Source organism: Parasteatoda tepidariorum, chromosome 6 (assembly GCF_982258835.1).
Source record: "Parasteatoda tepidariorum strain Cologne lab strain chromosome 6, Ptep-v5.0, whole genome shotgun sequence".
Classification (NCBI taxonomy): Eukaryota; Metazoa; Arthropoda; class Arachnida; order Araneae; family Theridiidae; genus Parasteatoda; species Parasteatoda tepidariorum.
The window spans coordinates 86,140,152-86,166,443 of record NC_141760.1 but is presented as its reverse complement, the minus strand read 5'-3'; the positions used below and the strand labels follow the sequence as shown (position 1 = coordinate 86,166,443).

At 30.0% G+C, this 26,292-nt stretch overlaps 1 protein-coding gene across 2 annotated transcripts in view; it reads right to left on the bottom strand.

The window, feature by feature from the left end:
• The window catches only part of LOC107446208 (ribosomal protein S6 kinase alpha-5), a 144,198-nt gene that overhangs the window by 43,687 nt on the left and 74,219 nt on the right, over nucleotides 1–26,292 (bottom strand). Inside the window, exon 1 of one of the 2 annotated variants that reach the window (XM_043041796.3) lies at nucleotides 13,310–13,857. The exons of the other annotated variant lie outside the window; for it this stretch is intronic. Coding sequence (XP_042897730.1) covers nucleotides 13,310–13,322 — 13 coding nt within the window. The 5' untranslated portion in view covers nucleotides 13,323–13,857. Of the gene's footprint in view, nucleotides 1–13,309; nucleotides 13,858–26,292 lie in introns of those variants that run through there. 2 annotated transcript variants of the gene reach the window in all.

Here is a 26,292-nt window from a genome sequence, read left to right as displayed (position 1 = left end):
AAATTTGTAGCATTTTAGGTAAGCAAAATGCCAGAAAAATAGATTTTAATAATCGAACAACAATAATAAGATGTTTAATACAAATCGTTGAACATCAGCACCATACAATTAGACCCGTTTTTTAAGGCTTGTATCTTTTTTTTTCTTTTGTAACAGCTATAATAGGAATGCCGCGTAATTTTGACCCCGTTCAGCTACTTAAATGGCGTCCCTATTTCCAAATTTCCACACCACAACCAACAAGAAGATCGAACATTTATTACTAATTATTTGCTCGTCATTAATGAAACCTAACAGTTTAGGGATTTTAGGCCACTAAATAAATGATAAAGAACAGCAAAATGAAAACGGAAAGAAGAAAAAAAATTAACAAACAGAAGGAGGAGCACAAGTTTAAGAAAACGTGAACTTAAACGAATTTTTCGAAAATAAAACCAAGATCTTCTAGAATAACAAAACATACAAAAACAATAGCCGAAAAAAAGGGAAAACAAATTATTAACGAGTTCGTTTCCCTGCTCAGAGCTCGCTTCTTCTTTATCCGAATTGACTACCAGCAAGATAGTTCCGTGACAAGGCAAACAACAAAAATCCAGCAAGTAAAGAATTAACCTAGTTTTTTCCCTCTATCCAAGCAAGTTGAGCGATTTTTTTCCTACTTCCAATGAAAGCTCTTTTCCTTTTGGGGTCACTTCGGGCTCTGAGGATAGCTCGGATGAAAATTTTGCTCTCAAAAAAAAAAATCCAAGGTGTTGCCAGCTGAAAGGAAATCGTTTGACATAGACCTTTAAAAAAAAAAGACGAAATACTTTGCAATACCATAATAACCCTCTTTTCAAAATATATCCTTGTGTATCATTTTGTATTTTATTAAAATATTAACACCAGACGGTCAAAAAAAATTTTGAATTCCATATTTTATTTTAATCAACTACAAACATTTGCAACTTTAACCACAACCCAATTTTTTGTCTTGAGATTCAGGCGCAGTTTATATTAAAACATCGTTTGCATTATATTGCAACATAATTTGCATTAAATTACAACATTGTTTGCAACACAATAAGCATCGTTTGCATTACAATACAACATCGACATCATAACGCCGTACGTTGTTCAAGCTATAATTCTCAATACTGTTCTCTCATAGGGAGGAGATGTTTGTATATGAACTATATTATAATTGTACACGTCAGCATTTAACTATATTGTGTTTATATTTATCTACATTGTGTTTGCTATATTGTGTACACATTACATGTTTGAAACTGTTCCGAGGAAAATAATTATATTTATTAAAGGAAACTATGTATTTGATTTCAAAATGCAAAATTTAAATGGTTTAAATTAAATTCAAAGAAATATTTTAATGAGTAAAACAATACCAAACGATAATCAAAAATAAATGGAATTATCAATGCTATTAATTAGTAATGAAAGATCTTAAGTCGATAAAAGGTTTTACATTAAAATGGTTAACGTTGAAACCGAATTCCATTAAAATCCTTAGTTATCAAAAATTCATTACCTTCAATGCAATTAAATTAATAGTTTATACCAATAATTTTAATAGCAATTAGCTTTGTTTCCGTTTCTTGTTCGACTAACTTTACATTAGTTAAACCGTCAGACGAATTCCTGACATTTGAGTACAAGGCCTAAAAAATGCATTCCATTTCAACCAATAGTAATTAAGTTCTGATAAGGTTAAAGAGAAAATTCTATTAATTAGGAAGAAATGTAAACAAAAGCCAGTTCCTTTTTCGAAAGCGGAAGAAAATCCAGATTGTTAGGAAATGAAACAGGAGCATCGCGTAGTCAAAACAACAGGTTGTCATGGTGACCGTTTGCATCTAATCAGATTTAACTCTTTTCATTTCTCTCATTAACAGAGCGATTTGAATAGATTTAATCTACAAAACTTTGAACAAATTCATTATTCATGTCTACAAACCCATTCGGCGACTATCCCGGTAAAAATGTTACGTCTATGCCAACGTCTGTGTCAGAAAATTGGTTTCTCTAATTTAATAACGGGGAAATTAAATTTGAAAAATATTAAGATACATTTTTCAAGAAAAAGTATACTACATGGTTCGCTTCAAATTTATACTTCGCTTTCATTTTACTCCAATTACAGATTTTGATATTAAATATTTTTGAGTAGTATTTTTAAACTAATATTGAGAAGATTTCCTGAATTTCAAATTCATGGAATTAGTAATAAAGAATTGGATTTGGAAAGATTACTAATTAATTATTTAAAAAAAATCGGTTTAACTTGTAGATAAACTTGTTTCTTACAACTATAGGATTTTTTTTTTTTTAAATTTACACAATACTACTTAGCATTTATGTTGTTATACATAATACAAAAAATATACACATTAATATTTAGATTAATTTTTGCCACAAAATAAGGGAATTAGGCGGGAAAATTTAAATTATTAATTAAAAGCCAGTAGACTGATAGCTTAGTAGCTACTTTTTCATCAAACCTAATGAGACGGTGACATATATCGATGGGTCCTTTTCATTTATACCCACTTTGAGCAAAAAAAAATTTTAAACATTCACAAGAGAAATAGTCTACGGCTATAAGAAGTTAATCCAACAATAAAAATAATATAAATATGTGGCAAAATTTAATTATACAAGCCGACTTTAAAAACTTCAATATTTGGGAAGGCGAAATACATTTAATGTATAAATTATGACTTTGAAATGCTTGTTAAAGAACCCTGCTTCCACTTGAATCCTTGAATCCCTGATGGATCCTTAAGGATCAAAATTTTGAATGGAGACATTATCTTTCGGCATTGATGTATAATTTATCATTAAAAACCTACGGTAAAAAGTAATCGGTTACTTATTTGAGTCGCCATTTTATTTTTCCTGACTCGCCTTGTGGTTAATGATTATTTCCAGGTCTATAGGGGAGCACAACCTGCAGTTCAGGGGCTAAATGTGGCTCTTGAATAATTATAGTGCCTTCCTATCAAAAACTAAGAGGGAAAAATTAGATAGCTACTAGCATCAAAAATTTTATTGCAGCATAACTGTTTTTTAAATCAAATTTTTAAACTTTTAAAACAATCAAATTTTTCACAGAGAGGAGAGCTGAAAACCTGCCATAAAAATGTGTAAAACTTAATATTTATTTCAACTGAAATATATAAAGCATATACTTTGTCTTTTAATTTTTAAAACAAAATGCACCTAAAAATAGCAGCTAAAAATATAGTTATTCACAAAGCAGTAATTAAATTATAATTAAATAATATAAATATTGAAGGACCGGAATAGGGGGTTGGACTAATGTCCAAGAGTTTGTAAGTTCGATTCCCGTGTAGCAAATAGTGCACTTCAAATCTATAAAGTGACAAAATCCTCCACGCTCCCATAACAAATCATACCTCAGGGAGTACTGAATTGGAGACTGATCGCTTTCTGATTCAGGTCAAAATTACAATATGTGGATGAATGAATGTATCCGCCCTATAAACGGGCTGTGAGATGTGTGTGGTAAAAGTAATATTCTTGGCAATAGATGGCGCCACTAAAAAAACAAAAAACGGACCCTCTGCTTTAAATTCGCTTATATGCATCAAGCAGCCTTGCGGTTGTTGGCAAGAGGCAACAACATAAATATTGAATTCATAGTGGCCCCAGAAAAAAAAAAGTCTTCCTGCAATTCACTTGCACACTACATAAAATCATTCCACTACCCAATTTAATGATAAAGAGTTCAGGAGAAAAAGTTCCATAGATTTCTTACACTATTCCCATTAGAACTAACAATCATGAAAAGAAAGAAGCTCAATCCTGACAAATCTTAAATTTTTTTGCAACATATAAACGAATTTTCCTAAAAGCAATGGTACTAACGTTAAACAAACAAATTACCAGTCGTAAACAAACAGCAAAACAACCGTAATCAAGTCATGGTGCATTGTAGCCTTCAGCAAGCTGATATAAAATAAGCATCACATATCACTTCATGCACCAATGAAATCGATTATACCCAACCACAGTTTTTGCTAGACAAAAGCTAGCAACTAAGAGGATAGCAACATTAACGCTTCATTTGATCAAATAAGAAAGCCGATTTAAAAGCAATATAAACACGAATAACAGTCCTTCGAATAAACCCAAATCCAAGCGCAACGAAATGGATATGATGATAAACCTTGAAAACAATGACAGAAAAAATATATAATTTTCAGTCATTCTAAACATATTGTTTGATCATTAAAATTTTAACGATAATACAAATGGTTAAAATTGAACAATTTTAAAAAAGGCTATTGTTTATCCAAGGTTAAACAATAGGGGGAAACTGTAATCTTAAAGTTTCAGTAAGAAATAGGTCCAAATAAACTTAAAATTTTCACACAACTTGCTGATTAACTGACACGAAAAACAAAAATTAGACAAGAATTCCCGTTTCTAAAGAATTTAATTGCTTAAAATCACCATTTTTGAATTCAAAGCTGTTGAATTGTGTGTATTAAATAAAAATTATCCCAAGAAACTGAAGCAGTAAAATATTGCTTGAGTTAATTCTCGTGTTGTCTCGTAAAGTTGTGATTTCTCGCATTATTAATTAAAATAAAAAGATGTTGGATCAAAAATCTAAATTACTCGATTCTTCATATCTGTTTTTTTTTTTTAAAAAAAAATCCACATTTGTATTCTTAGAAAACGGAAAGTTCTGAGCACACACAAAATTCAGAACAAATAAAGATAAAATATATTTTATTAGTATAATTACAAACCTGCAAGCAACACTGGCGACGCACATAAAAGCTGCATAAATGTGCGCAGACAAAATTTCGTTCAACATTCCACCTAGACAAATATCTCTCCATTTTACAAGAAAAAAGGCACCATCAATATTTATTGCATACTTTACTGAATTGCTAATGGATGCATACTAGGTTAAAACCTTTTATTTACAACCGTAAAAAAAAAAGTTTCAAATATAAAATCACCAAACAAGCGAAATGCCCTGTGAAATACATCGAATGGTAACAAATACTGCACTTTAAAAAGACATAAAGAGAGCGTGCTCTAGGCATGAGATTTATCAATAGGTAATTTGAGAGAGAGGTAAATTATTGTGAATACCCAGGTGTTTTTCAAAAACGATCCTACAAATGTATTCAGAGGTCCTAGTTCAGATTCTCAAGGTCAGCGACCTTGATTAGCTACTCTTTCCTCTTTTCGGTAAAAGGAAAGACGTTTCCACTTCCTCCAGTTCCCCCCATATAACCACCTGGGATACTACTATAGCTACTAGGTAAGCCACATGGCAATTGGCAAAATGCAAAAAGCTATGGTTCGAAAAAACGGAATAAAAATAGCCTTCCACTTCTGGAAAAGAACAAAATTTCTGAAGCAAAATATCGAGGACAAATAATCGAAGAACAGAAGCAACCATAAAAGTAAATAAAGCAGTTAAAATAAAGCGAACACGTGAGCATCTTAAGATATATTTTTATGAACACATAAACAACTCGATTTTTGCGAAGTCTCTAATTGATGTTCTTAGAACAAAACAAGACTTACCTAGAAATAAATATGCGAGGGGGGAGATTACTTGAATTCGGGCGTATCTGAAATTATGATAAAAAAGGCATTCTGCATTACCAATATCCTCCCAAGACCCGTGCTTCGAATAAACGCAGAAAATGAGATTGTTACTTAAAAATAGGCAGGTTAGAAGAGGAGATTGAATTTCTAACCTTTTTTTATAATTTTTAATTGTTAAGTAAAATATTTGATCAAAGATGGTAAATCTAATTATATTTATGCATAGACAATAAGTTTGTAAAGGCATAGTACCAAAAAAAATAATTTAAAATACGTTATATTTTAAGTCAGCAGTCTCCATTTTTTTAAAGATAAGGAACCCTAAATGATCACGCTTCTTTTGGTGGAAAAAAAAGTTCATAAAAAAAAGTTTATTAGCAGCTGTGAATATAATTTGGGGAAGGAAAAAAATTACTTATTTTATATTATGAATTTGTTATTGGTGTATGTATTTTCTAAAAAAGATATAAGTCATCTGAATTAAAGTTTTCAACAAAAAACTGTAATAAACATTGATAATAGAAAGGTAATTTCTTTATCGTGATTTTAGTTATTTTCTTTTTAATTTAAAGGCCGGATGAGAAAAACTCATAGAATTTTTAATGTAAGTGCAATTTTTTCGAAACATATTAAATGCATTAAGAAGAAAAAAAAATGTATTCATTGGCAATATATAAATATAATTATTACTAGTTTTAAAAATAAAAAAATACATTATAACTCTCAGAATCTATGATCTTCCCAAGGAACCCTAGGGATGAGATTAATCAGTTTTTGAGACATGTCTCATAATAAAATCTCTCATAGACAAATTTTTCAAAATTTTTGAGGCAAACTAATAAAGAAAAACTAAATGCAAATATAATTAACTAGTTTTATCTATAACAATAATTGGACGATGTGGACACGATCATCTAACTAGTATACAGATTAATAACAAATATATTAGAATTTCAAAAATTAACCTTTCTAAAAAAAATCCACATTGCAATGTGAAAAAAAAGTTATCGCAATTTGTAGTGTTATAAAATAAAAATTCAGAGCCGTAATGTCAAAATTAAATTGTTAGAAGCTCTCATCTCTTAAAAACACAAAATTAATGCATGAAACATCACTGAGAATATAATAATATCCCTATGTCGCGTAGAGATACATATCTACGCTTCGATGTTAATATACGCGAAATAATGTTAATAAATACAGTGCCATTGAACGAATGTTGAAAATTCGACTCAAAACCGAGACACCAATTAATAAACCCGAGAACTAAGATGACAAAATCCATTACATAATCATGAAATGAATACGCCAAGCAAACCTGAAGTAACGGTATAATTTGACTCGACAAAATTTGGCTTCAGCAGGCGATATTTTTTGTTCATTCCATGTTCCATTGTTTTTCCAATCGACGCTGAAAGCCATTAAACCCACCGTCCTTCTAAAAAACAAAGATCTTATCCTAAGAAAATTATACAGGCAGCAACCGCAGACACTTATTCCAAGTTTTTGAATGTCATCGTTTCGTCTTTATTCATCGCTTTTTGTACTTTTTAAAGGTTAAGATCTAAGGTTGCGAGTATAGAATAAAAAGGTTGACTGCTCTGAGGAAAATTGCGTAAAGGACACAAGGCAGAGGTAAAAATAAACTGAGGTATTTTTAAATGCCAATTTTTTTTTAAAAAATTTTAAGAAGTCAATATTCGAACAAATTTGTTAAATAGAAAATTCAGAATTCCTTTGTTCTAATCAATGAATACCCTAACATGAAACAGGGCGATAATATTTATTTTTTCTTCGAAAGATATTTTTCCTCATTATTTAATACGCTTTTAAAAAAAGTTTCTTAAATCTATCACCTTAGCATACGACGTATTTTTGCATTTCAAACATAATAAGACACATTTTTACTAAGCCCTAGATATATTTTTACTAATCAGTGATGTATTTTGATAGAAGCATTGCAATTATTAAAATTATTGAGAATTTTTATAACAACATACTCTTAAAAGATAATTATCAACTTACTAGCTGACAAAAACATATGTTGAACATTCTAAAATTCCCAGTTAGACACTTGGATTTTTAAAATTAATATTTTTGTAAAATAAAATCTTATATATAACAATAAAATTTAACAATTTTTCAAACGTGTATATGTAAGACCTGAATGTATAGTCAATAAAATTTTAAATATTACCTAATAAATAAAATCTGCAGCTTAAGACTGATAACAAAAAGGTGAACATGGACCGTAAAAACGTCAAAACAAGTAGTAAGCTAAAAATAAAACAAAAGGAAACTTTTTCCAAAAGATTCGATTAAGTGGTGCTAAAAGAAGAATTCTTGGAACAACAGAAAAAGGTGCAGGATAACAAACAAGTGCAAACACATAGGAGCAGTTTCTTCCCATATTACATTCATCTTCTCTTCTAATTCTCCAAATTTCATATGCAAGACTTAACTTAACTTTGCTTCTCCACATTTTTTAAAAAATAATAAAATCTAAGATCAAATAAAATAGATTTATTATGTATTACATAATATTTAATAGATTTTGTCTTTTAGAACAAAATTCAGAATTGTTCGGTTCAAATCTCCTGTTCTATTAACTGCTCAAAACTCAACTAAAAAGAGTTTAGCGGTATCCAAATGGTGTTTCGCGGAACACAAGGGTTCCGCGAAAGGTTCACAGAGGCTCCGAGAGTTTAAATTTTTTAGATCAGTAATTATTTTTAAAATATATCATTATATTTAAATGCAAAAATAAACCATTATCAATTTGATATTTTAGTTATTTTTATAAAATTATCTAAGTAAAATACCGATGGAATAAATAGCATGTTTTTATAAAATATATATATATATACATATTCCCCAACAACACTATATTGAATAAATTATGAAAAAGATATGCGTTTATAAGAAATAGCACACTATTTCTCATCAAACTTCGTAATTTAAAATAAAAATGCGCAATTCCAGAATTATGTTTCTCTTATAACCAGTTCTTTTTCTAAAACTATAATTCAGATCACACAAACATTAGAAAAAAATTCAGATGCCATATTAGGCCTTCGAATTAAACTATTGAATAGAATGAGATCTATAACTTTAATCATAAGACTATGACTGCAAAAATTTTATTCTTCCTATTTAATGTTGTCAAAATAATTTGCAGTTTTTAGTACATTCACAGCTGATAACTTAATATATAAATTTAGGATTCCGCCACTAGATCATTTAAGGTACCGTAGGTGTGAAAAAATTGCGAAACGCTGCTCTAAGTTTTTAAAATCTATAATCAGTTAAAAAACCTTTAAGAGCTGGTCCTTATTAAAATAACTCTGTTAAGTGAACATAAAAAATTAATAACAATACTGTAAATAATGAAACATTAGCAAAGGAACAATTCATTATTTGCAAAATTAAAACACCCTCAAAACTGTGAAGGAAAAAAAACTGTTGCATTAAGAGTTAGGAGCAAGAATTCTTATGGTGTAAAAATTTTATTTTTACTGTGAGTAATTTTTTTACAAAAATGGATCATTCAAAAAAGATTTCTTTGGACATCATGAAATAAAATAAAATTCAAGAATTTTTTTTCCACTTCAAAAGTTATATTTCCAAACAAACTGGTATCATTGAAAATGGAGTCCAGCAAGGTTTAACAGAACTTAACTTGCACCAGAGAAGAGGAAGCAGCATTTGCGGTTGGCTGAACAACAAATGTTCCAAGTTCATTCAAATCCCTTAACAATATTCACTCCCATCCTTGGAACTATTTTAATGTACCTTGGTCACACAAGGTTGTGCAATTTACAAAAATTATTAAATTCAGATATTATATAGAATTGAACACAGAAAGGATATGTAACAAAACTGGTGCTCATTATATGCAGTATGTTTTAAAAGGTTAAAAAATGATGCCTTGGATCTTTTGGAAGCAACAAAATTCCTAAATTTCTCCAGGAATAAGACAACCTGATAGTATTTTATCACAACTTTTAACTTAGATCTTTTTTCTTACAATTAGGACTATATTTTTTTCTGCACTACTTTAAATGAATGTTGTTGAAGTTTAAGAAATTAAACAAAACAATAATTGCAAATATGTAAGGGCAAAATTAAGCCTATGTTAATTATGATTTTCATACTTATAATCCATTATTTTTTAAATTAACTTGTAACTTAGAACAAACAATAATGAAATTATGATAAATTAAAGTGCTTAATTATTGTAGCTAAATAGGAATAGAAAAAGTGCCAAAAATTTTAATGCACTGATAACATTAACTAGTTTCAACTATGAAGTAAAATAGTATCTAATATGGTTAAAAGAAATTTATACGGGCAACATAAAATAGTAAAAACATTGGTGATGGAGGAAACATTTGCAGTGGTGTTGGATGCATTCTACTGCGATTTTGGGTTGAAAATTAAAACCAAAAGTTTTCCCTTCCTTTTTATTAACATTTAAGAAAAAAATAATTTTTTCTTCAGGTTAGACAAAATTATAACCCTAATTATCAACCAGAAATAAAATAATTATTAACCAAAAAAGATTCTAGCCAGGTAATTCAAGATTGCTATATAATGGTCAAATATCAATCTATCAATGATCATTGCTTAACCATAAAATATGGATGGAAAAGGAAAACTATATACTGGGCCCGTGCTAAGGATTTCAAATTATTAGCCAGTAAATTAGCCAAATATCAAAAGTATTCACCAAAAGCATATCTTAACACATTTTTTATGATTAATTTTTTCCCCATAGAAAATTATTTTAGAGTAGTTTGCTTCAGACTTATATTATTGGGACCCAATTCTAATTGGTTATGCGGCGCATCTACCTAACATTACTGTAATCTAATAAAAAATACTGATTTCTTAAGAAAAATTCATTTTCATGTAACTTTGAGGATCGAGTTAATATAATTTTCTTTCCTTGGAAAAAGTATTTGCCTAAACACAATTTTTTTTTTTTGCCAAATTTATGACTTTATCGCATTTGGCTTAAACTAAACACAGGTGGCGCTAGAGATTAAAAATTTGTTAAAAGACCTTCGAGTTACTACTTCAGACTTATTTTTATGTTTAAATCTTGAATGACATGATCTTATATATTGTTATTGTACTGTATAAAACATAAACATTTCATGACTAGCATAATTACACGCAAATTTAAATAGAAAATCAATTATAAAACTTGACAAAGTATCAAATTAGTTCAATATCGTTAACATAGAGGGAGGGCATGGCAATAAAGATGACATACCCCTGGACCTCATCATCAAACAGAGAGGAATGAAATTGTCTCACTTAGATCTCGGACAGCATAAGTCCATGATGTTGCTTCGTCCATCATAATTAACTCGACTATATTTAAATATATTGCCATTCATTGAAATTAATCCTGTCTCTTTTGCCTGGCTCCTCTTAAGACTTAATCAGACACAGAAATAAATAGAAGATAGAAATAACATACGAGAACATTCCTAGCTCTCTTGGAATCGGATGTTTTCCTTATCTGATATATTGCAAGAATTAAGAAACTTTGAAAGGCACTGAAGGATACACCAGAATTTTCTGAATTTCATTCTAGTTTCAAAATCTTGTTATTGTTTATATTCAAATCCTCACCCATAAGTTTCCAACAAAAGCTTACAGATATTTTAAACAAACTATACCCATTTTACCTTGAATGCACAGAAATTTAAATAAGATAGTGCTTTGCGACAGCATAAAAGAAACGACATAGCCAAGTGGTGAAATAAATCAACACAGCCAATGCTCAAAAAAATTATCTGTTAATGCTACTGTGCTCAAAATAATTAAACAAGACTTATTAATTGCTATGTAGAGGAAATGTGCAATACAGTCTAGATACTGAATAAATATCAATGATCTCCAGATACTAACAAACAACATTTTCAAAAAATGGTGCTGTTTCATAATCTTTGCAATTTAGGAATTTTCAAATTCTAACAATATAGGAAACAACTAAAAAAATACACAAAATTATGACATAAATATGTACTCAGATAATTTACATTTACAGTGCTTGTTAACAGTGGAAAACTCACTCCCTATATCTCAAACTTTTAACTTATCTAATTGCCCAAATAATTTAAATTCGTAATCCTCTTTTCTTCATAATACTCAGATCTGCATTGCATATCAAGCATAAAATGATGAAGAGTAGGAATTAACATTGAGTCAAACACATTCAAATGTTGGTATTTACTTCTGTGTAAACAAACTTTTACGTACTAGAGTAAAACTAGTATTAAACATAGGCCACATTGTGCAAAAATAATATTTTAAGCAATGTCTGTAGCAAATAAATATAAAATAGAACGAATAACTATATGAATACAAAACCAGTGAAACAATCTATAATTAAATAACATTCAAAGAGAGAACCACAGCAAACTCCTCCTCTTTAACCTTGTTCATAATTCACATTCTTATTTTAATGATGAAATACAAATTTTATTATGACTACTATGCTTTTTTAATTTTTTCTTCCAAATAAAAAGAATACAAAATTTGTATCCTGAATATCTTTGTCAATTTGTTATAAGCGACTAAATTTTTCAACAAACAGTCAACAATGGTTAAATCATAATAAAATATAAATTGAAAAAACTTCAAGATCCAATCCCATAATATCCTCTTCATAGTAAGATAGAAAAGTTAATAAACATAATACGTATAGCCACCTCTAACAACACAAAGAATATTCTCAGCAAATTAATTGTAAATAAAACATTGGCAGATTCTAGGCCTAAAAAGATGAGAGCTACTTTCAGAAAAAAATGACCAAATATACAGGACTAATGCAACATATTTATTATACAATAACCATTTAATATTAAAAAGATTATGTATCAAAATATACACACTTTACGTATTATGTATACTTTTGTAGTTATTCTACATTTTTGACAATGCAACTTTAATTATTCGAAATACTGTTAAAAAAATTGGCCATTATAAAAATAATAAAAAGTGATTAACATTAATAATTCAAATAAATTTTCTAGTAATTATAATTTTATTTAAAATAACGGCCTATTATACATAATATTATGGACACTTTTGCTGCATTAATAATTAAATCAAAGTAAATAAAGCCTTTAAAAGAATGCAGCATCTAATATTAAACCTTTAATAATAAATAAAAACGTAGATGCATTAATATAACCAAGTGCATAAATTAAAACTTGATGCAAGCAAAATAAATTTTAAAAAAATATAGTGTGATGTTCACCTTACTAAAAAAAAGAAACTTTAGACCACACGGAGCACTAAACAAAGAACCGGATTTAAATAATAACGAAGTGCATAATTATCACTCAGCTACTTAAATAATTTAATAATAAAGTTTCCGTCTACACCTTTTAAAATCTAAGAAAAATACTCTACGAATTGCACACACTTCCTGGTTGGTCGTCGATTGGCATTTTGCCATTGGAAGGTTAAAAAAAATAATATAAATGAAAAATATGCTATATATTTCGCAAAAAATTCAAAATATCAACATGGAAATTTTGGGGACTAGCTTTTCTCCCCCTTTAGACTCCTCATTAATTAAAAAAGAACAATTTATGCATGTCAGTAAAGCGATAAGGACATGACCTCATTTTAAGTGCGAAAGTTCAGCGAGAAAAATAAACACTAAAGAACGAACAGAAAAATATTTTCTTACCTGGATGAACCATATCGGAAATCCAGAGCAATATTATGTATAATAAATCCACATAGGTAAACAGAAAAATAAAATCCTCTATCACAGTCACACGAGATTTCTTAGTTTCCAAAACTTCAACAATTTTTCACAGTTTTGCCACGTAACTTCTCAAGAATAAATAAATAGCAAATTCAAACACAACACGCTTTGAAAACTTAAGTGAGGTTGGACGATTTCATATTAATAAACAAACTCACTTTTAGGGGAAGTTTAATAAATAAATAAATTTTTGATATCCGTCAAAATTGACGAAGTTTCCTCGCACAAGTTAGTTTCAGAATATCCGCGTAATTTACAGACAGAAACTAGATTACTTCGAGAGTCAGCTGGTCGCGAGAAACCAGAAGGCAACTTTGACCAATGAGAGGTATGCTTTGGGTTTGCCCAGACGGATGACAACTAGAACAGCCAAAGTGCAGCCAAGGGAAGTAAGTTGCGCCAAGTAGGTTTTCACGTGAACAGTTATGAGGCGATGGGTTTCATCAGAATCCCGAATCAATAATCACTCTATGGACAATGCGGCATTCAGTATTTGATATTAGACTTATCGTGAAAAGTTGTCCTTCGTTTCCTCGTTAGTTTCAGTTTACAGTTTTGCATGCCTGTTGCACTATTATGACATAATATTGACTGTTACGCTTTAAACTAAATGTTATCTAAAAAATAAAAACTAATGGTGTAAATTCTCTCCAATGAGCTAATGAAGAACATAGGACAGCATAATTTTAAAAACCATTCTAAGTTGGATTTTAAAAAAATGTTATAAAACTATTGTACTTTTTAGAATAAAATATTTATGAGTTGATAGATTTTCTTATTCCATAAAATGCTATGGGGCCGTTAAAATATTACGTAAGCAGCTAAAAGGGTAGGGTTTTCTGATTTGCTTATGGTTGCTAACAATGCTTACGTGAAATCCTTTATTTCCACATTTTTTTATTTTATTTATTTTACTATATTTTATTATTTTATTATATTTATTTATTTTTTAAACGGTTCCTACAAAAAAATGTTGGAAATATTACTCTCGCAAAAATTTCAGATTTGAAATAAAAATTAAATTTGCGGAGACGAAAAAAAAAAAGAAAAAACATTTCCTCATTTAATTTTAAAATTTTATAATATGAATTAAAACATACATTTTGCTCTTCATGCATAGTTACATTTTAAATTCGAATTCTAAAATTCTTGAACTTAGATTACTAGAATAAAAGTCAAAAACTGAAACAAGGGCCTGGTGCAGTGCGACTTCCTTGCGTAAGCATAGAAGGATATTTGAAGTTCACTTATTTTTGCTGAATGGAGAAAAGGGTAGTCCAAAACAGCTTACATACTATTTGAATGACACCTGTCAGTGCATTTTGTGTTTGAAAAAATGAGATATATGTATATGATTTTAAAAAATAATAAGATTGCTAAGACACATTTCGTTCTCTAAATTGGAGCAGTTTTTTAGAAGTATTTTGTACGAAATTTTATACAGTAGTCTACAGCTTTTCCCCCATAGGAAAACATGGCATTTTTGGAGTCAACTTAGAAAAATTGAGAGTTTAAATTAATGAAATAAAATTAAATTTTAAAAATTATCGTAAATGCTTCGTGTTAATACAAAAAGGAAAAATTAATTCTAGAGTGAAAATGATGTTGCATTTCAAATCCGCAACGTGAGATAGCACTGCACATTAAGCTTGCATTCATGAATGTTTCCTTTAAAATTTTCAGTAATTCGTCCAGCAGAAAACATCATAAAATGCAGTCATTTTGATATTTTTATTATAATTTTACATATAAAAGTGTTTATCTAAAACAAAGAACTATTGTAAATGTGAGTGCACAACACGCATAGTGTTAAATTGTAAAGGATATAAAATAATTTTAATGGATCAGAAATCAAAGGGATATCATTGAATATAAATTGTAATTCATTTTTAAAAAATGGTTTGTTTCTTCTCAAGCGCCTTTAAATTATTTAAGGTCTACGACATAAAATAAATATTCCGTTAAATAGAGCTTGCTCTAGCAAAATTTCTGATTAATATTAGTTAATTTTTTGAAGTTATACTTCTTATGCGACTTCCAACAAGGTTGCGTTAAACGTTTAACGCTACATTTTTATTGGCCAGGAAATCACGTGGTAGGATCCAGTTTTCCCTCATTCATTTCCATATTGTTTTGGTTCTCACTAGCATAAAAATAATAAAAGTCATTAAAGTATCGTTTTTCTATAAATATTTTTTTAGTTTGATTTGATACACATATAATTTAATAGGATAGTATTTTTTATTTTCAAATTTAGTGGATAACAATTGTAAAAAATGAGTGAAAACAATCCCACGGACAATGCGACGGATTTAAGGTTATGTCAGGGTACGTCTCTGGTGAATATAAATTGATTGTTAGGTTTTCTCTTTTGAAATTACATTATGACGCATTCACATACATTATTAATACAAATACATTTTCCATGGCAAGACGATGAGGCAACCACAAGCACTTCCACTGGTTCAAGAGGTCCACGAGGGAAAAATGCACAATATTACGGTTATTACAGAGCACGGAAGCGAGCGGAGCAAGAAAAAGAGTCGTTGAATAGAACTAGTGATCCTTCTATGACTGCTGATTCTTCTACAATTAACGTCGCAGGTTACGAAGTTTAACTTCTTCCGCGCGGAGGAACTCCACGCACTATTTTTTATTACTTGCATTCTGTCTGCTACTGATTCATGTGAAGTTTAAGACGTTGTAAAATGATAGGTAGGTACTCTATTTACGTCGCACTAGAGCTGCACAATGGGCTATTGGCGACGGTCTGGGAAACATCCTTGAGAATGATCCGATGACATGCCATCGTAATTTTAATCCTTTGCAGAAGGGATGGCGACTCTGCTTTGGTAGCCCGACGATCTGCGAGCAAAGTCGAGCATACGGTGGAACAGTTTAACGAGGACCGATACCGCCCACCCTCGGTCCCTAAGCAGACTGATCAAAGTGGTCACCCACCGGCTCACTGACCGCCGCCAGTGATGCTTGACTTTGGTGTTCTACTGGGAACCGTGTCTTAACGATCAGTCCACTGCGGGACACGTTGTAAAATGAATATCCCTCCTTATTTAATGGAGTTTGCAAAAAAGGAAGAGCAATTTTAATTTAATGTTATATGTTGTTATCTTCGGTGGCTTTATGTTATTGAAGTACGCAAAGCTCGTTGTTTTTAATTCGTACCCTTGAATAAAGATAAAATGTATTTAACATCTGCTTGGCATAATGATATTGCTCACTGCCGATTCATGATAGTTTAAATTCCCCTTAAAATAAACACTTAATTCCAAAGTATAGGGTTTAAAACTGCTTGGTGCAGTTTTAAAAATCACCAAATATATCAATATTATATTTTATACCTATATAAGTATATTCGGTAGTTATTACATAACCCTTCAACATTTGAGTTTAAACATATTTGTCAGTGGCAGCCAACTAAAGTCGAATTTTTAAAAAAATATATATATTCGAACTTCATAAGCACTTTGGAGCCTCACCATTTCTCTATCTGACTTTTAATTTACTGTTAAAATATTTATAAGTCGTGGTGGAAAAAATTTCTTTTATTTTTAATTCTTTAAAATATTAATACACTGGATATTAATACCACTGGAAAAAATATTTTCTGAAACTGCGGAAAACCCGTTGTAGAATTCTTATCAGAACCAATTCGCCAATTACCATAATACCAGTAGTACATATTACCGTCAGTGATACATATGAATTAAGCGTCATCTGTGAATGAGTATGTTTTACGGTTTTCTTAAACAAATTTCCCATATCTTTCTTCCATGAGCTTGGCTCTTAAGCACATAGCTTATTTTATTTTACTTCAATTAATACACATTATCAATATTAATTGAGCTTTAGTGTCAATAATAATATGCAGATTTTTTTTTTTACGGTTACCCAAAACGCGAATAAGTATCTTTTCTACTTATTTTTGCTTTTGAGTTCAGAAGTTACTTTTTTTTTATTTCAATTAATATATATTACCAACATTAATTGAGCATCATTGTCATCAATGATAGTATGACGATTTCTTACTTTTGTTCTAGACAAATAAATACCTTTACTCCATTTCTTTTGTTTTCTAGTATATTGCTTATTTCTTTTATTTCAATATGCATATATTACCTTAATTAATTAAGCATAATTGGCGTAATTAAACCTCATTGGTGCCACCACTTTCCCATTAACACGTTAAATGCCACTCTAATTTAGCATGGCTTGCCCGTCTGGCCAAAATGATTTTCTAGTATGCGTTGCATATTTTGATGAAATATTATTTACAACAAAACAGTTAATTTTTTTAATCATTCGTGACACATTTAATTCACTGAGGTCACCGGTGACCCCCGTGGCGCTACGAACAATTTTAGTGCCGGTTACCGGTAACCCCCATGGCATTCAACGTGTTAATTATTGCTTTTGAATACATAAATATTTTTTTCTATTCCATTACCGTTGGTTTTAAATAAGTAATTATATAATTAAATATTTAAATACGTGCAATAAACTATTTTTTGATCAAACGAAGCTAAAAGAAGCAATTATCAATGATGTATCTTTAAAATATGTGAAAATTGATTTGTTAAATTTAAAACAATGCCTAACGCTTAGCCAATCAGTAAATTCCATTAGGTTTTTCGCTCATCCTGCTAGAACGATTCACCGTAGAATGTTCTAATGTTGACAGTGACCTTCCTCGTGCTTGAAATTATTTGTATACCAAATTTCATTGCTTTCTGTCAGATGGTTTAGGAGTCTATGCGAACACAGACACATTACATTCATTTTCATATAGATAGATAATTTATTTTCCACAATGGGTAGTATCTTGTTAAGACGCGTGTAGATAAAAGATAACTAATAAAAATAAACAAAACAGAAAAACATGCGCTGACGAGTGTCAGGATTGCAATACCTCGTAATCAGTTACATCATTAATTAGCTTGCCAAAGTCGAAAACGCAAAACATCATAATTACATAACATTTCATAACGTTTTCTTATTAAAATAGAATTCATTAGTCGATTGCGACAAAATAATACAAAATTTTTCAGCAAAGAAGGGGAAAAATATCGATGTTTTTAAATAAATTCGAAAGTAAGACAGAAAACACAAAGTAGGCATTTACGGGAATATCCCCCCTTGACTTTAAATAAACTGCATACTGTACACAAACGGAAGCACGAAAGTTGCTTCCATGGGAACAGTATTTCTGAATCAACCCTGGAAAAATGTTACGTTTCAAAAAACTTTCACAACATTTTGAAAATTAAGAAAAATAAAGACGAAAACAATTTGGGTAAAGGTAGAATACAGTTTAACTGAAGTTTAAATAAGAAATATTTAAATGCGAAGATTTCACCAGTGGCATCTGATGGATTGAGATGGTTAAATCTTATCGAGATCGACTGTAGAGCTGGAGCAAGAAAAAGAATCTTACACCATAACAATAATAATTCTCAGAAATGTTGAAATAAAAAAGTTACGTTTGATCTAAGCGCTTAAAGAACATATTCAAAAAAAAATTATATAGAGGTCTAGTTTTAATAATTATGTGGGAAACATTCCTGCTGCCAAAATTTCTATTCAGCAGGTGGGCCCCAGGGCTGGATTGCCCATTAGGCCAGACTAGGACATGGCCTGGGGCCCCAATGATTAGGGGCCTCCTTAAAATGGTTATTTGAAAATAAATTTTTAAAAATTAAGAAAAGCAATGATTTTTCAAATGTTTTCAAAATGTTATGATTATTTTTTAGTTCTAATTTAATAAAATAAAGTAAAATTTAATTTATTATTATTTATTTTTATTTTAAATATGCTTTCTTAAATGAAAAGACATACAAATACTTTTATATTTGAATATAAAAAAAAATATACGAGAAAAAAATTTAATCTAAGGGCCCCAAAAATTTTAATGGCCTAGGGCCCCGCGTGTGCTTAATCCGCCCCTAGTGTGCCCTCTCTTTGCAGTTGAGGAATCAAACCATTAGTAACAAGAGGCATCATATACTTTTTAAACAAAAACGTTTTTGCCTAGATTTGTTTATTTATTTAAAATACCATCTATTTGTTGTTTTTTTCCAATGCCCACCCATAGTATTGACAATCGTTATTCGAGTATCAGAAGGTCAGATATGTTGACCACTCTATCAGTGGCACCATATTAGGTGTACCAACATTGCCAACACAGTGAGAAAAACTGATAGTACAAAAAGGAAAGAACATCCATGCCTCTGACCGGAATCCAACACCGAGACCTTTCTTACTGCAAGCCAACTCCTTCACCACCTTACAACTCCCTGGTATGCTCCCTAACCAAAGAAATGTACACAGTGCGCTAAATTTTAAAAAAAAGGGAACGGCTTAACTTTTAATCTAATGATCGGATTATCAATACTACTAACAAGCAATCTAAATGGTTCGAAGGAATAAACCGAATTATGCTAATTACTTAGTATAGGCGATATTTTAAATTACGACACAAAAACGTACTCTAAATAAATATGCATATTATCTGACAGATTCTGATTCCAGACCAGGGGTTTCCAACTTACATGAGGCCGGGGGCCACAATTCAAAATACAAATCAAATGGAGGGCCGCAAGTTCATCAAAATTTTATATAGGACTCTTTTATGTTTGAAGGAACATAAAATATTACTGTCAGATTTTTACCAAGTTGTACAAAACAAAAGTATTGAATTACAAATTAAAATAAGTAGATTTTTAAAATTATTTGTTATTAATAATATTTTTAAAAATATTAAATAAATAATAAAAATTCGGGCTACAGAAACTTTTAATGTGCACCTATGTATTAAACAATTAATGTGCAACAGATATCTAATTATTAAGATATAAAACTTTAAAAAGGTTGTTATTAAAACTTACATAGTAGCACACAAAATGTTCAATGAGAGAATTGAGGTTTGTCTGCTGCAACCACCAGAGAATAGATATTTACGTTTTAAATTTACAAATGTGTGTGAAATTATTTTCGTTCAAAATGAGTGGTTTCAAAAAGTTAAATAGGAGAATTTCTTCGAGAAAATTTCTGATACGCACATGCTAAATTATATTCACAAAATACAAAAAGAACAACAAACACGATTATTTTTGTATTTGAATAAATATTTCCTTGGATGCAAAACATGAGAAATAAATTTTTTTGCACCGTTGGTATGTTAAATTTCACAGTAACGAAGAAATTAGGTTTTTATTAACGAGAAAAGTATTTTAAACCCATATAGATTTTTTTACGAAAATTGTCCGCAAAAAAATGACAACTAATATATTCTAGGTCGCGGGCCACAAAAAAGACTTCTCGGGCCGGATGCGGCCCCCGGGCTGCCAGTTGGAAACCCCTGTTCTAGACCATCAAAATATTAGGCAATCTGGAAAATAAAATATTGTTCCTATAGTTTAGAAAGGACAGAGTTTAAAAAATTCCTTTAATGTTAGTTTTATTTACTAGAAAGCTGATTCGATCCACGAAGACTCTGACAAACTTAAAACGATGTTTAGAGCCAATTAAATATTACGACTATTAAAAATTAATAATTTAATTATGCATTCTTCCGATACTAAATTAAATATAGTTGATGCGTAAATTCTTCTTGTATCCGAACCATAATAAACAAAATTCTACTTCTTTAAGGATGCTTTTTTTTAAACTATTACTTTTGATAATCGCAGTTCTGTGTATAATTACCAAAACTATCAAATAAGGCTTATTAAATCACAAATCAGAATTTATAATTATATGTTAGTATCGATTTCATTCTGTTAATTATTCATTGTTCACATTTAATTGTTCATTGTTCACTGTTTTGCTAATTTTTAATATTTTTTCTTGTTTCTTTGCGGTGCATTTGACCAGCGGTTACTTTTTTTTTCTCGGGGGGGGGGGGGGCTATGGAACCCTAAATAATGAACGAGCTTTATTTGGTGGAACCTCCGGCATAATATAAAAAGGAAGTTTATCAGCACAGTTTTAAATATACTAACAAAAAATAAATAAATAAATAAAAAGACTAGTAAATATTTTGGAAGCAATTTAATGTGTACGATGAAATATTTAGTGTTATGAATTTTTCTTGTTGTATGCATATGCTGAAAATGAATAGAATAAGCCGAATTATAGTTTTTAAAAAAAGAACTGTTATAAGCAATGAGAATAGTTATTAGAAAAACGTATTCCCTTTTTCTTGAATTTAGTTATTATTTTGAATTGAAAAGCTCAATAAGAAATACTTATAAAATTTTTATAAGTACATATTCTTTCCAATAATTTATTAAATATATTGTTATTGAAAAAAAAATTTTTTTTTAAATTTTGCTACTTTTTTTTCGTTTGCATTTTACAAAAAGAAATTCATATAAACAAGAGAAATATTGAATAATTTGTGGATTATTAAGTGCATATAAACATTATCATTACTGGTAAAAAACATCTTAACTCTCGGAACCCCTGTTATCCTTCTTCGGAACCCTAAGGTTCCTCGGAACACCATTAGAGAACCGCTGCATTAGATTGTCATAATTATAAAGATTTATTTCCAAATAAAGACAAATGTAACACAAGTTACTATCGTCAAGAATAATCTAAAACATACATAGAAATTTAGTAACCTTAATATAAAGTATTGAGGATGATACTTTGATCCGATTGTATCAATAATCTTAATTTGTAGCTTTTCCGATGCAAAGTCTTAATCTTTTTCTTTTGATGTTTTTTCGCTGCTAAGTATTGATACTTTCCTTCGATACAAAGTCATAAGCGGATTGCATTATAGGATATTCTTGTTTTGATCATACAGAAATTACGCTGGTCTTTAAATAGACATATTCTTTAAATAAAGCGACATCCGGAATTTTTCAAGGTGGGAAGATATTCTATATTTGTTCACGGTAGCAAAACAAAATCTTGGCCATTCTCAGTAACTATGACAGTTGACGGTAAATTAGTTACTTGTTGTGGTAACTGCCGAAAAATCTTTTCGGTGCACTCAGAAAGTGCAAATTTTCTGCTATCTAACAAAAGTATCAAGCAGTATTATTTTCAACGCAAGGACAACATTTCCGAAAACCTTTTTTATTTTATTTTCATTTCCAATGGCAGATTATAAACAGTAACAGCATGCATAAACATCGAACAAAAATAAGAACAGAAACAAAAGAAGCTGCACAAAATCTATAAATCACAACCTGTCTCTAGCTTCCCAATAGCGTTGAGTGATAGAATTCCTGCAAAGTGCAGAGCAGCGGAGAAGGTGCGTGGAGTCCATGTCCTCACCAGAACTGCAAAGAGTGCATACTGTCATGACCGGTGGCCAAGCGGAATTCAGCCACCGCTCTTCGTCTTGGGCCATTTTGCAAATTTAGGATGGTAGCCCTCCAAGACTTAGAAGAAGTACGGTCGATAAGCTCTTCATGAGCTTATATTTAAAGGGTCCTCTCAATAAGCTGTTTGATGGAACAGAAGGGCATAAGGTGTGCAGAGGTCTGAATAAACATTTCCGAAAACCTTTCAACTTGTTTATCTCAAATTAATAAATTTCCTTTTCTTTCATCATCATAAGCATTGCTACGTCAGCCCTTTCTGAGCCTGGGCCTACTTTAGAAGCTTTTTCAATCTGTTGTTCTCCCAGAAATTGCGCTCAGGTTCTTCACACTCTAGGTAAAATCCTCATCCGTTCAGTGTTTAAATCTCTTTCTGTGTCGTTTTCTTGATCTTTTGTCGCTGGGGGGGGGGGGGGGGGTGTAGTATTAAAAACCCTCAAAGCAGTCCGCACTGGGTTCATTTTAATTCGGCGCCACGCCCATCTCATTCTACTCAGTTTTATGGATTTATTAATATTCTCACTTTTAAAAATTCTATGAATTTCAAAATTATATCTTTTTTCTCTCCAGATATTGAGAACAGCACCAAAGATGGTTCTTAAAACATTCCTTTCAAAGATCGTTAAGAATTTCTTTTTTCTTTTTCAAGGTACAAGTCTGAGGAAGTCAAGACAAAGATAAAAGATCTTTGTCCTTCTTTTTATTCAAAAAGGGTTTTCAATAGCGATCCTAAGCCTGAAGAAGCAGTGATTGGCTGCAATAAATCTTTTTTCTGATTGCAGGATTTATCTTATTTTGATAATTTATTTCTGATCATAAATGTGAGTAAAAAAATTTTAAAGATTCAATTTTTTTTTTCTTTAATCAATAATTTTACGACTTATTGAAAACACCCATTTTAATTTTTTGTAAAACTTTTTTTAAATTTTTTATCTAATTTAATATCGTTTTCTCAGTAGTAGAATTTGAATATTTTCTAGAACGGTTAATCGCCAAAAAATTACAGTTGTTTAAAAAAAAATCATCTGCCTCTTTTTTTTTTTTTCTTTTTTACATAATTTAAAATTGTTTTCTCTGTGGTAGAATGTGAATATTTTCGAGAGTTTTTAGGATCACCAAGCTATGACAAAGAAAAAGAAAAAAGTTTTCAAAGAAAAAGTTTTCAAAAAATATTAGTGAAGAAAATATTTGACATAAATTGTGTAATAAAATGCTTGCAAAAATCTGAAAATCCACATGAAAAAATTAGACACAGAAAATACTCCTTTAAGCAATCTAGAAAAATAATTAAAATAATCGTTTGTATCGTTTCTGAGATAAATTAGCAGTCAGAGAAAAAAAAACTTTTTTGGAGCTAAAAATATTAAAAGGGTTTAATGTATTCGATAATATGGTGAGCAGTGTCATGTATATATTGAATGCTTAATACATAAATAAAACTGAAATAAAAAAAAAAATTTCAGTATTGTATTATCTTTATTTAATTTAACGTACAATGTGGAAAAAAGGATGGGCGAAAAACGGACCATCCTTAATAACTTTTGATGTAATGCTCGGATCTTCACGTTCTAGAACTCAATCATAAAAGTTCGAGTGGGTGATCGCATAAATGCTAATTAATTCGTGCAAACGATATTCTAAATCAGACGAAATCAGGCACCAAATTGTATTTTCTATGAATAAACATACCTTTTTTCGTCGGATTCGGATTTCTGACCTTAAAAATATAGAGGGTAGCCGCAATCCGGGAAATAGGTTCCAATAGTTAGGTCAGGAGAGCGGTCCAAAGTTTTGCACCTTTAATATTAATTTTACTTTCGGTGTATTTCACCTTATCTCGCGAACTTTTTAAGCGAATTGCAAAAATTTTTGAACAAAATTATAAAATTCGTTTTTTTTTTCTTTTTGTTTTCAATTCTTTTTTTTATTCTTTTTTTAGATAATTCCAGGCAGCAGCATCTTATCTTCTACTTTCACTAAATATTTATTTTTTTATTATTATATTTAAAAATAGTCGAAAAAATTTTGAATTGTACGACATACAGTTTTTTTTCCATCCCTTTAAAGAACGCAATTTTAAATGGCAGTATACAAAATTTGAGTGAAATCGATCAAATAGTTCCTGAGAAATCGATTTTTTTTTTAAAAAAAGACTTTTTTAAATTTCTATTTCTCAGGAACAATTCGACCGATTTCGCTCACATTTTACATTTTGCCATATAAAATTACAATAGTTTCAATCATTAAAAAGTTGTATTCAAAAATATTTGAAATGTAATTTCAAATATTTTTCGATTATTATTTAATAAAATAATAAAAAATAATTACTTACTAAAAGTTATAATTCGCATGGAATTATCAATTTTAACTTGGATAAACGATTTTTATGATTATGTGCAAAGATATTTTAATTTACTTAAAAGGTTCTCGAGATATGGTGAAATACGAAAAAAGTAAAATTAAATTCTCAAAACTTTGGACCGCTCTGCTGGCCAACTTATTAGGACCATATTTCACAGAAAGAATTTTCGGGGTCAGAAATCCGAATCCATCAGAGGGGAGAGGGGGGTTCTTAGTTAGAGAAAGTACGGTTTTGTGTCTGCTTTTATACCTTAAAATATCGTCTGCACTAATAAATTAGCATATTTTTAGCATCCTCTTTCAACCATGAATATTGAGTTCTAGAACGTACAGATCCGATATTGCTTATTAATACATTAAGCAAATGACAATGGGACAATGGCTAGATATTAATAGTTATTATACTTCATTACATTACATTCGTTTTTCTAAAGTAATATGTATCACATTAGCAATACACACATACATAAATGATAATAGTTTGGATATTAGGTATTCATAAAACTGCTTATATTGTTTGAAGCAAAAAAAAGTTCAATGCACGATCACCAATTATTTTGGTATTAATCCGAAAGCATAATACCATTAATAAAATAAAATCAATAATTTAATAACAACTTTTTAAAAATAGACAAAAAAGAGAGCTGAAAAAATCAATTTTTGTCAGACCAAAAAAGCAAAACAGAGGGTACATCATTTTTGAAAGACGTGGGAGACGGAAAGAATTTTGGTGATGATAGAAGTTTATTTCGAAAAATGATACGTTCTACGAAAAATGATACGTTTTTGCTCAGACAAAAATGGAATCTTGTTTGAAAAAAACGTAATATTAAAAAACAATAGGAATAATAATTTTATTGTTTTCTTCCTTTTAATTTTGCGCCTCAGAAAGAGGTCAAAATTAATATTGGCGATAAAATAACGATAAATTAAAGGAAGCCATTGTAATTTGTATCGACATCAGTTAGTTGAGATAATATCATTCTAGTTAGTCGATATTGTGTATAAGGATTAATTCCCTTTGGCGATATATAATACTGGTCACAGCATTTACTCTGATTCTATCTCCACAATCTTCATAAATTCAAGTTCGTCTGCGACCCCAAAGCATTCAATTGAATACTATTATCAGAAAATTGGACTAAACATATCATGCAAAAAGTAAATTTGTATATTGAAGGTTGGTAA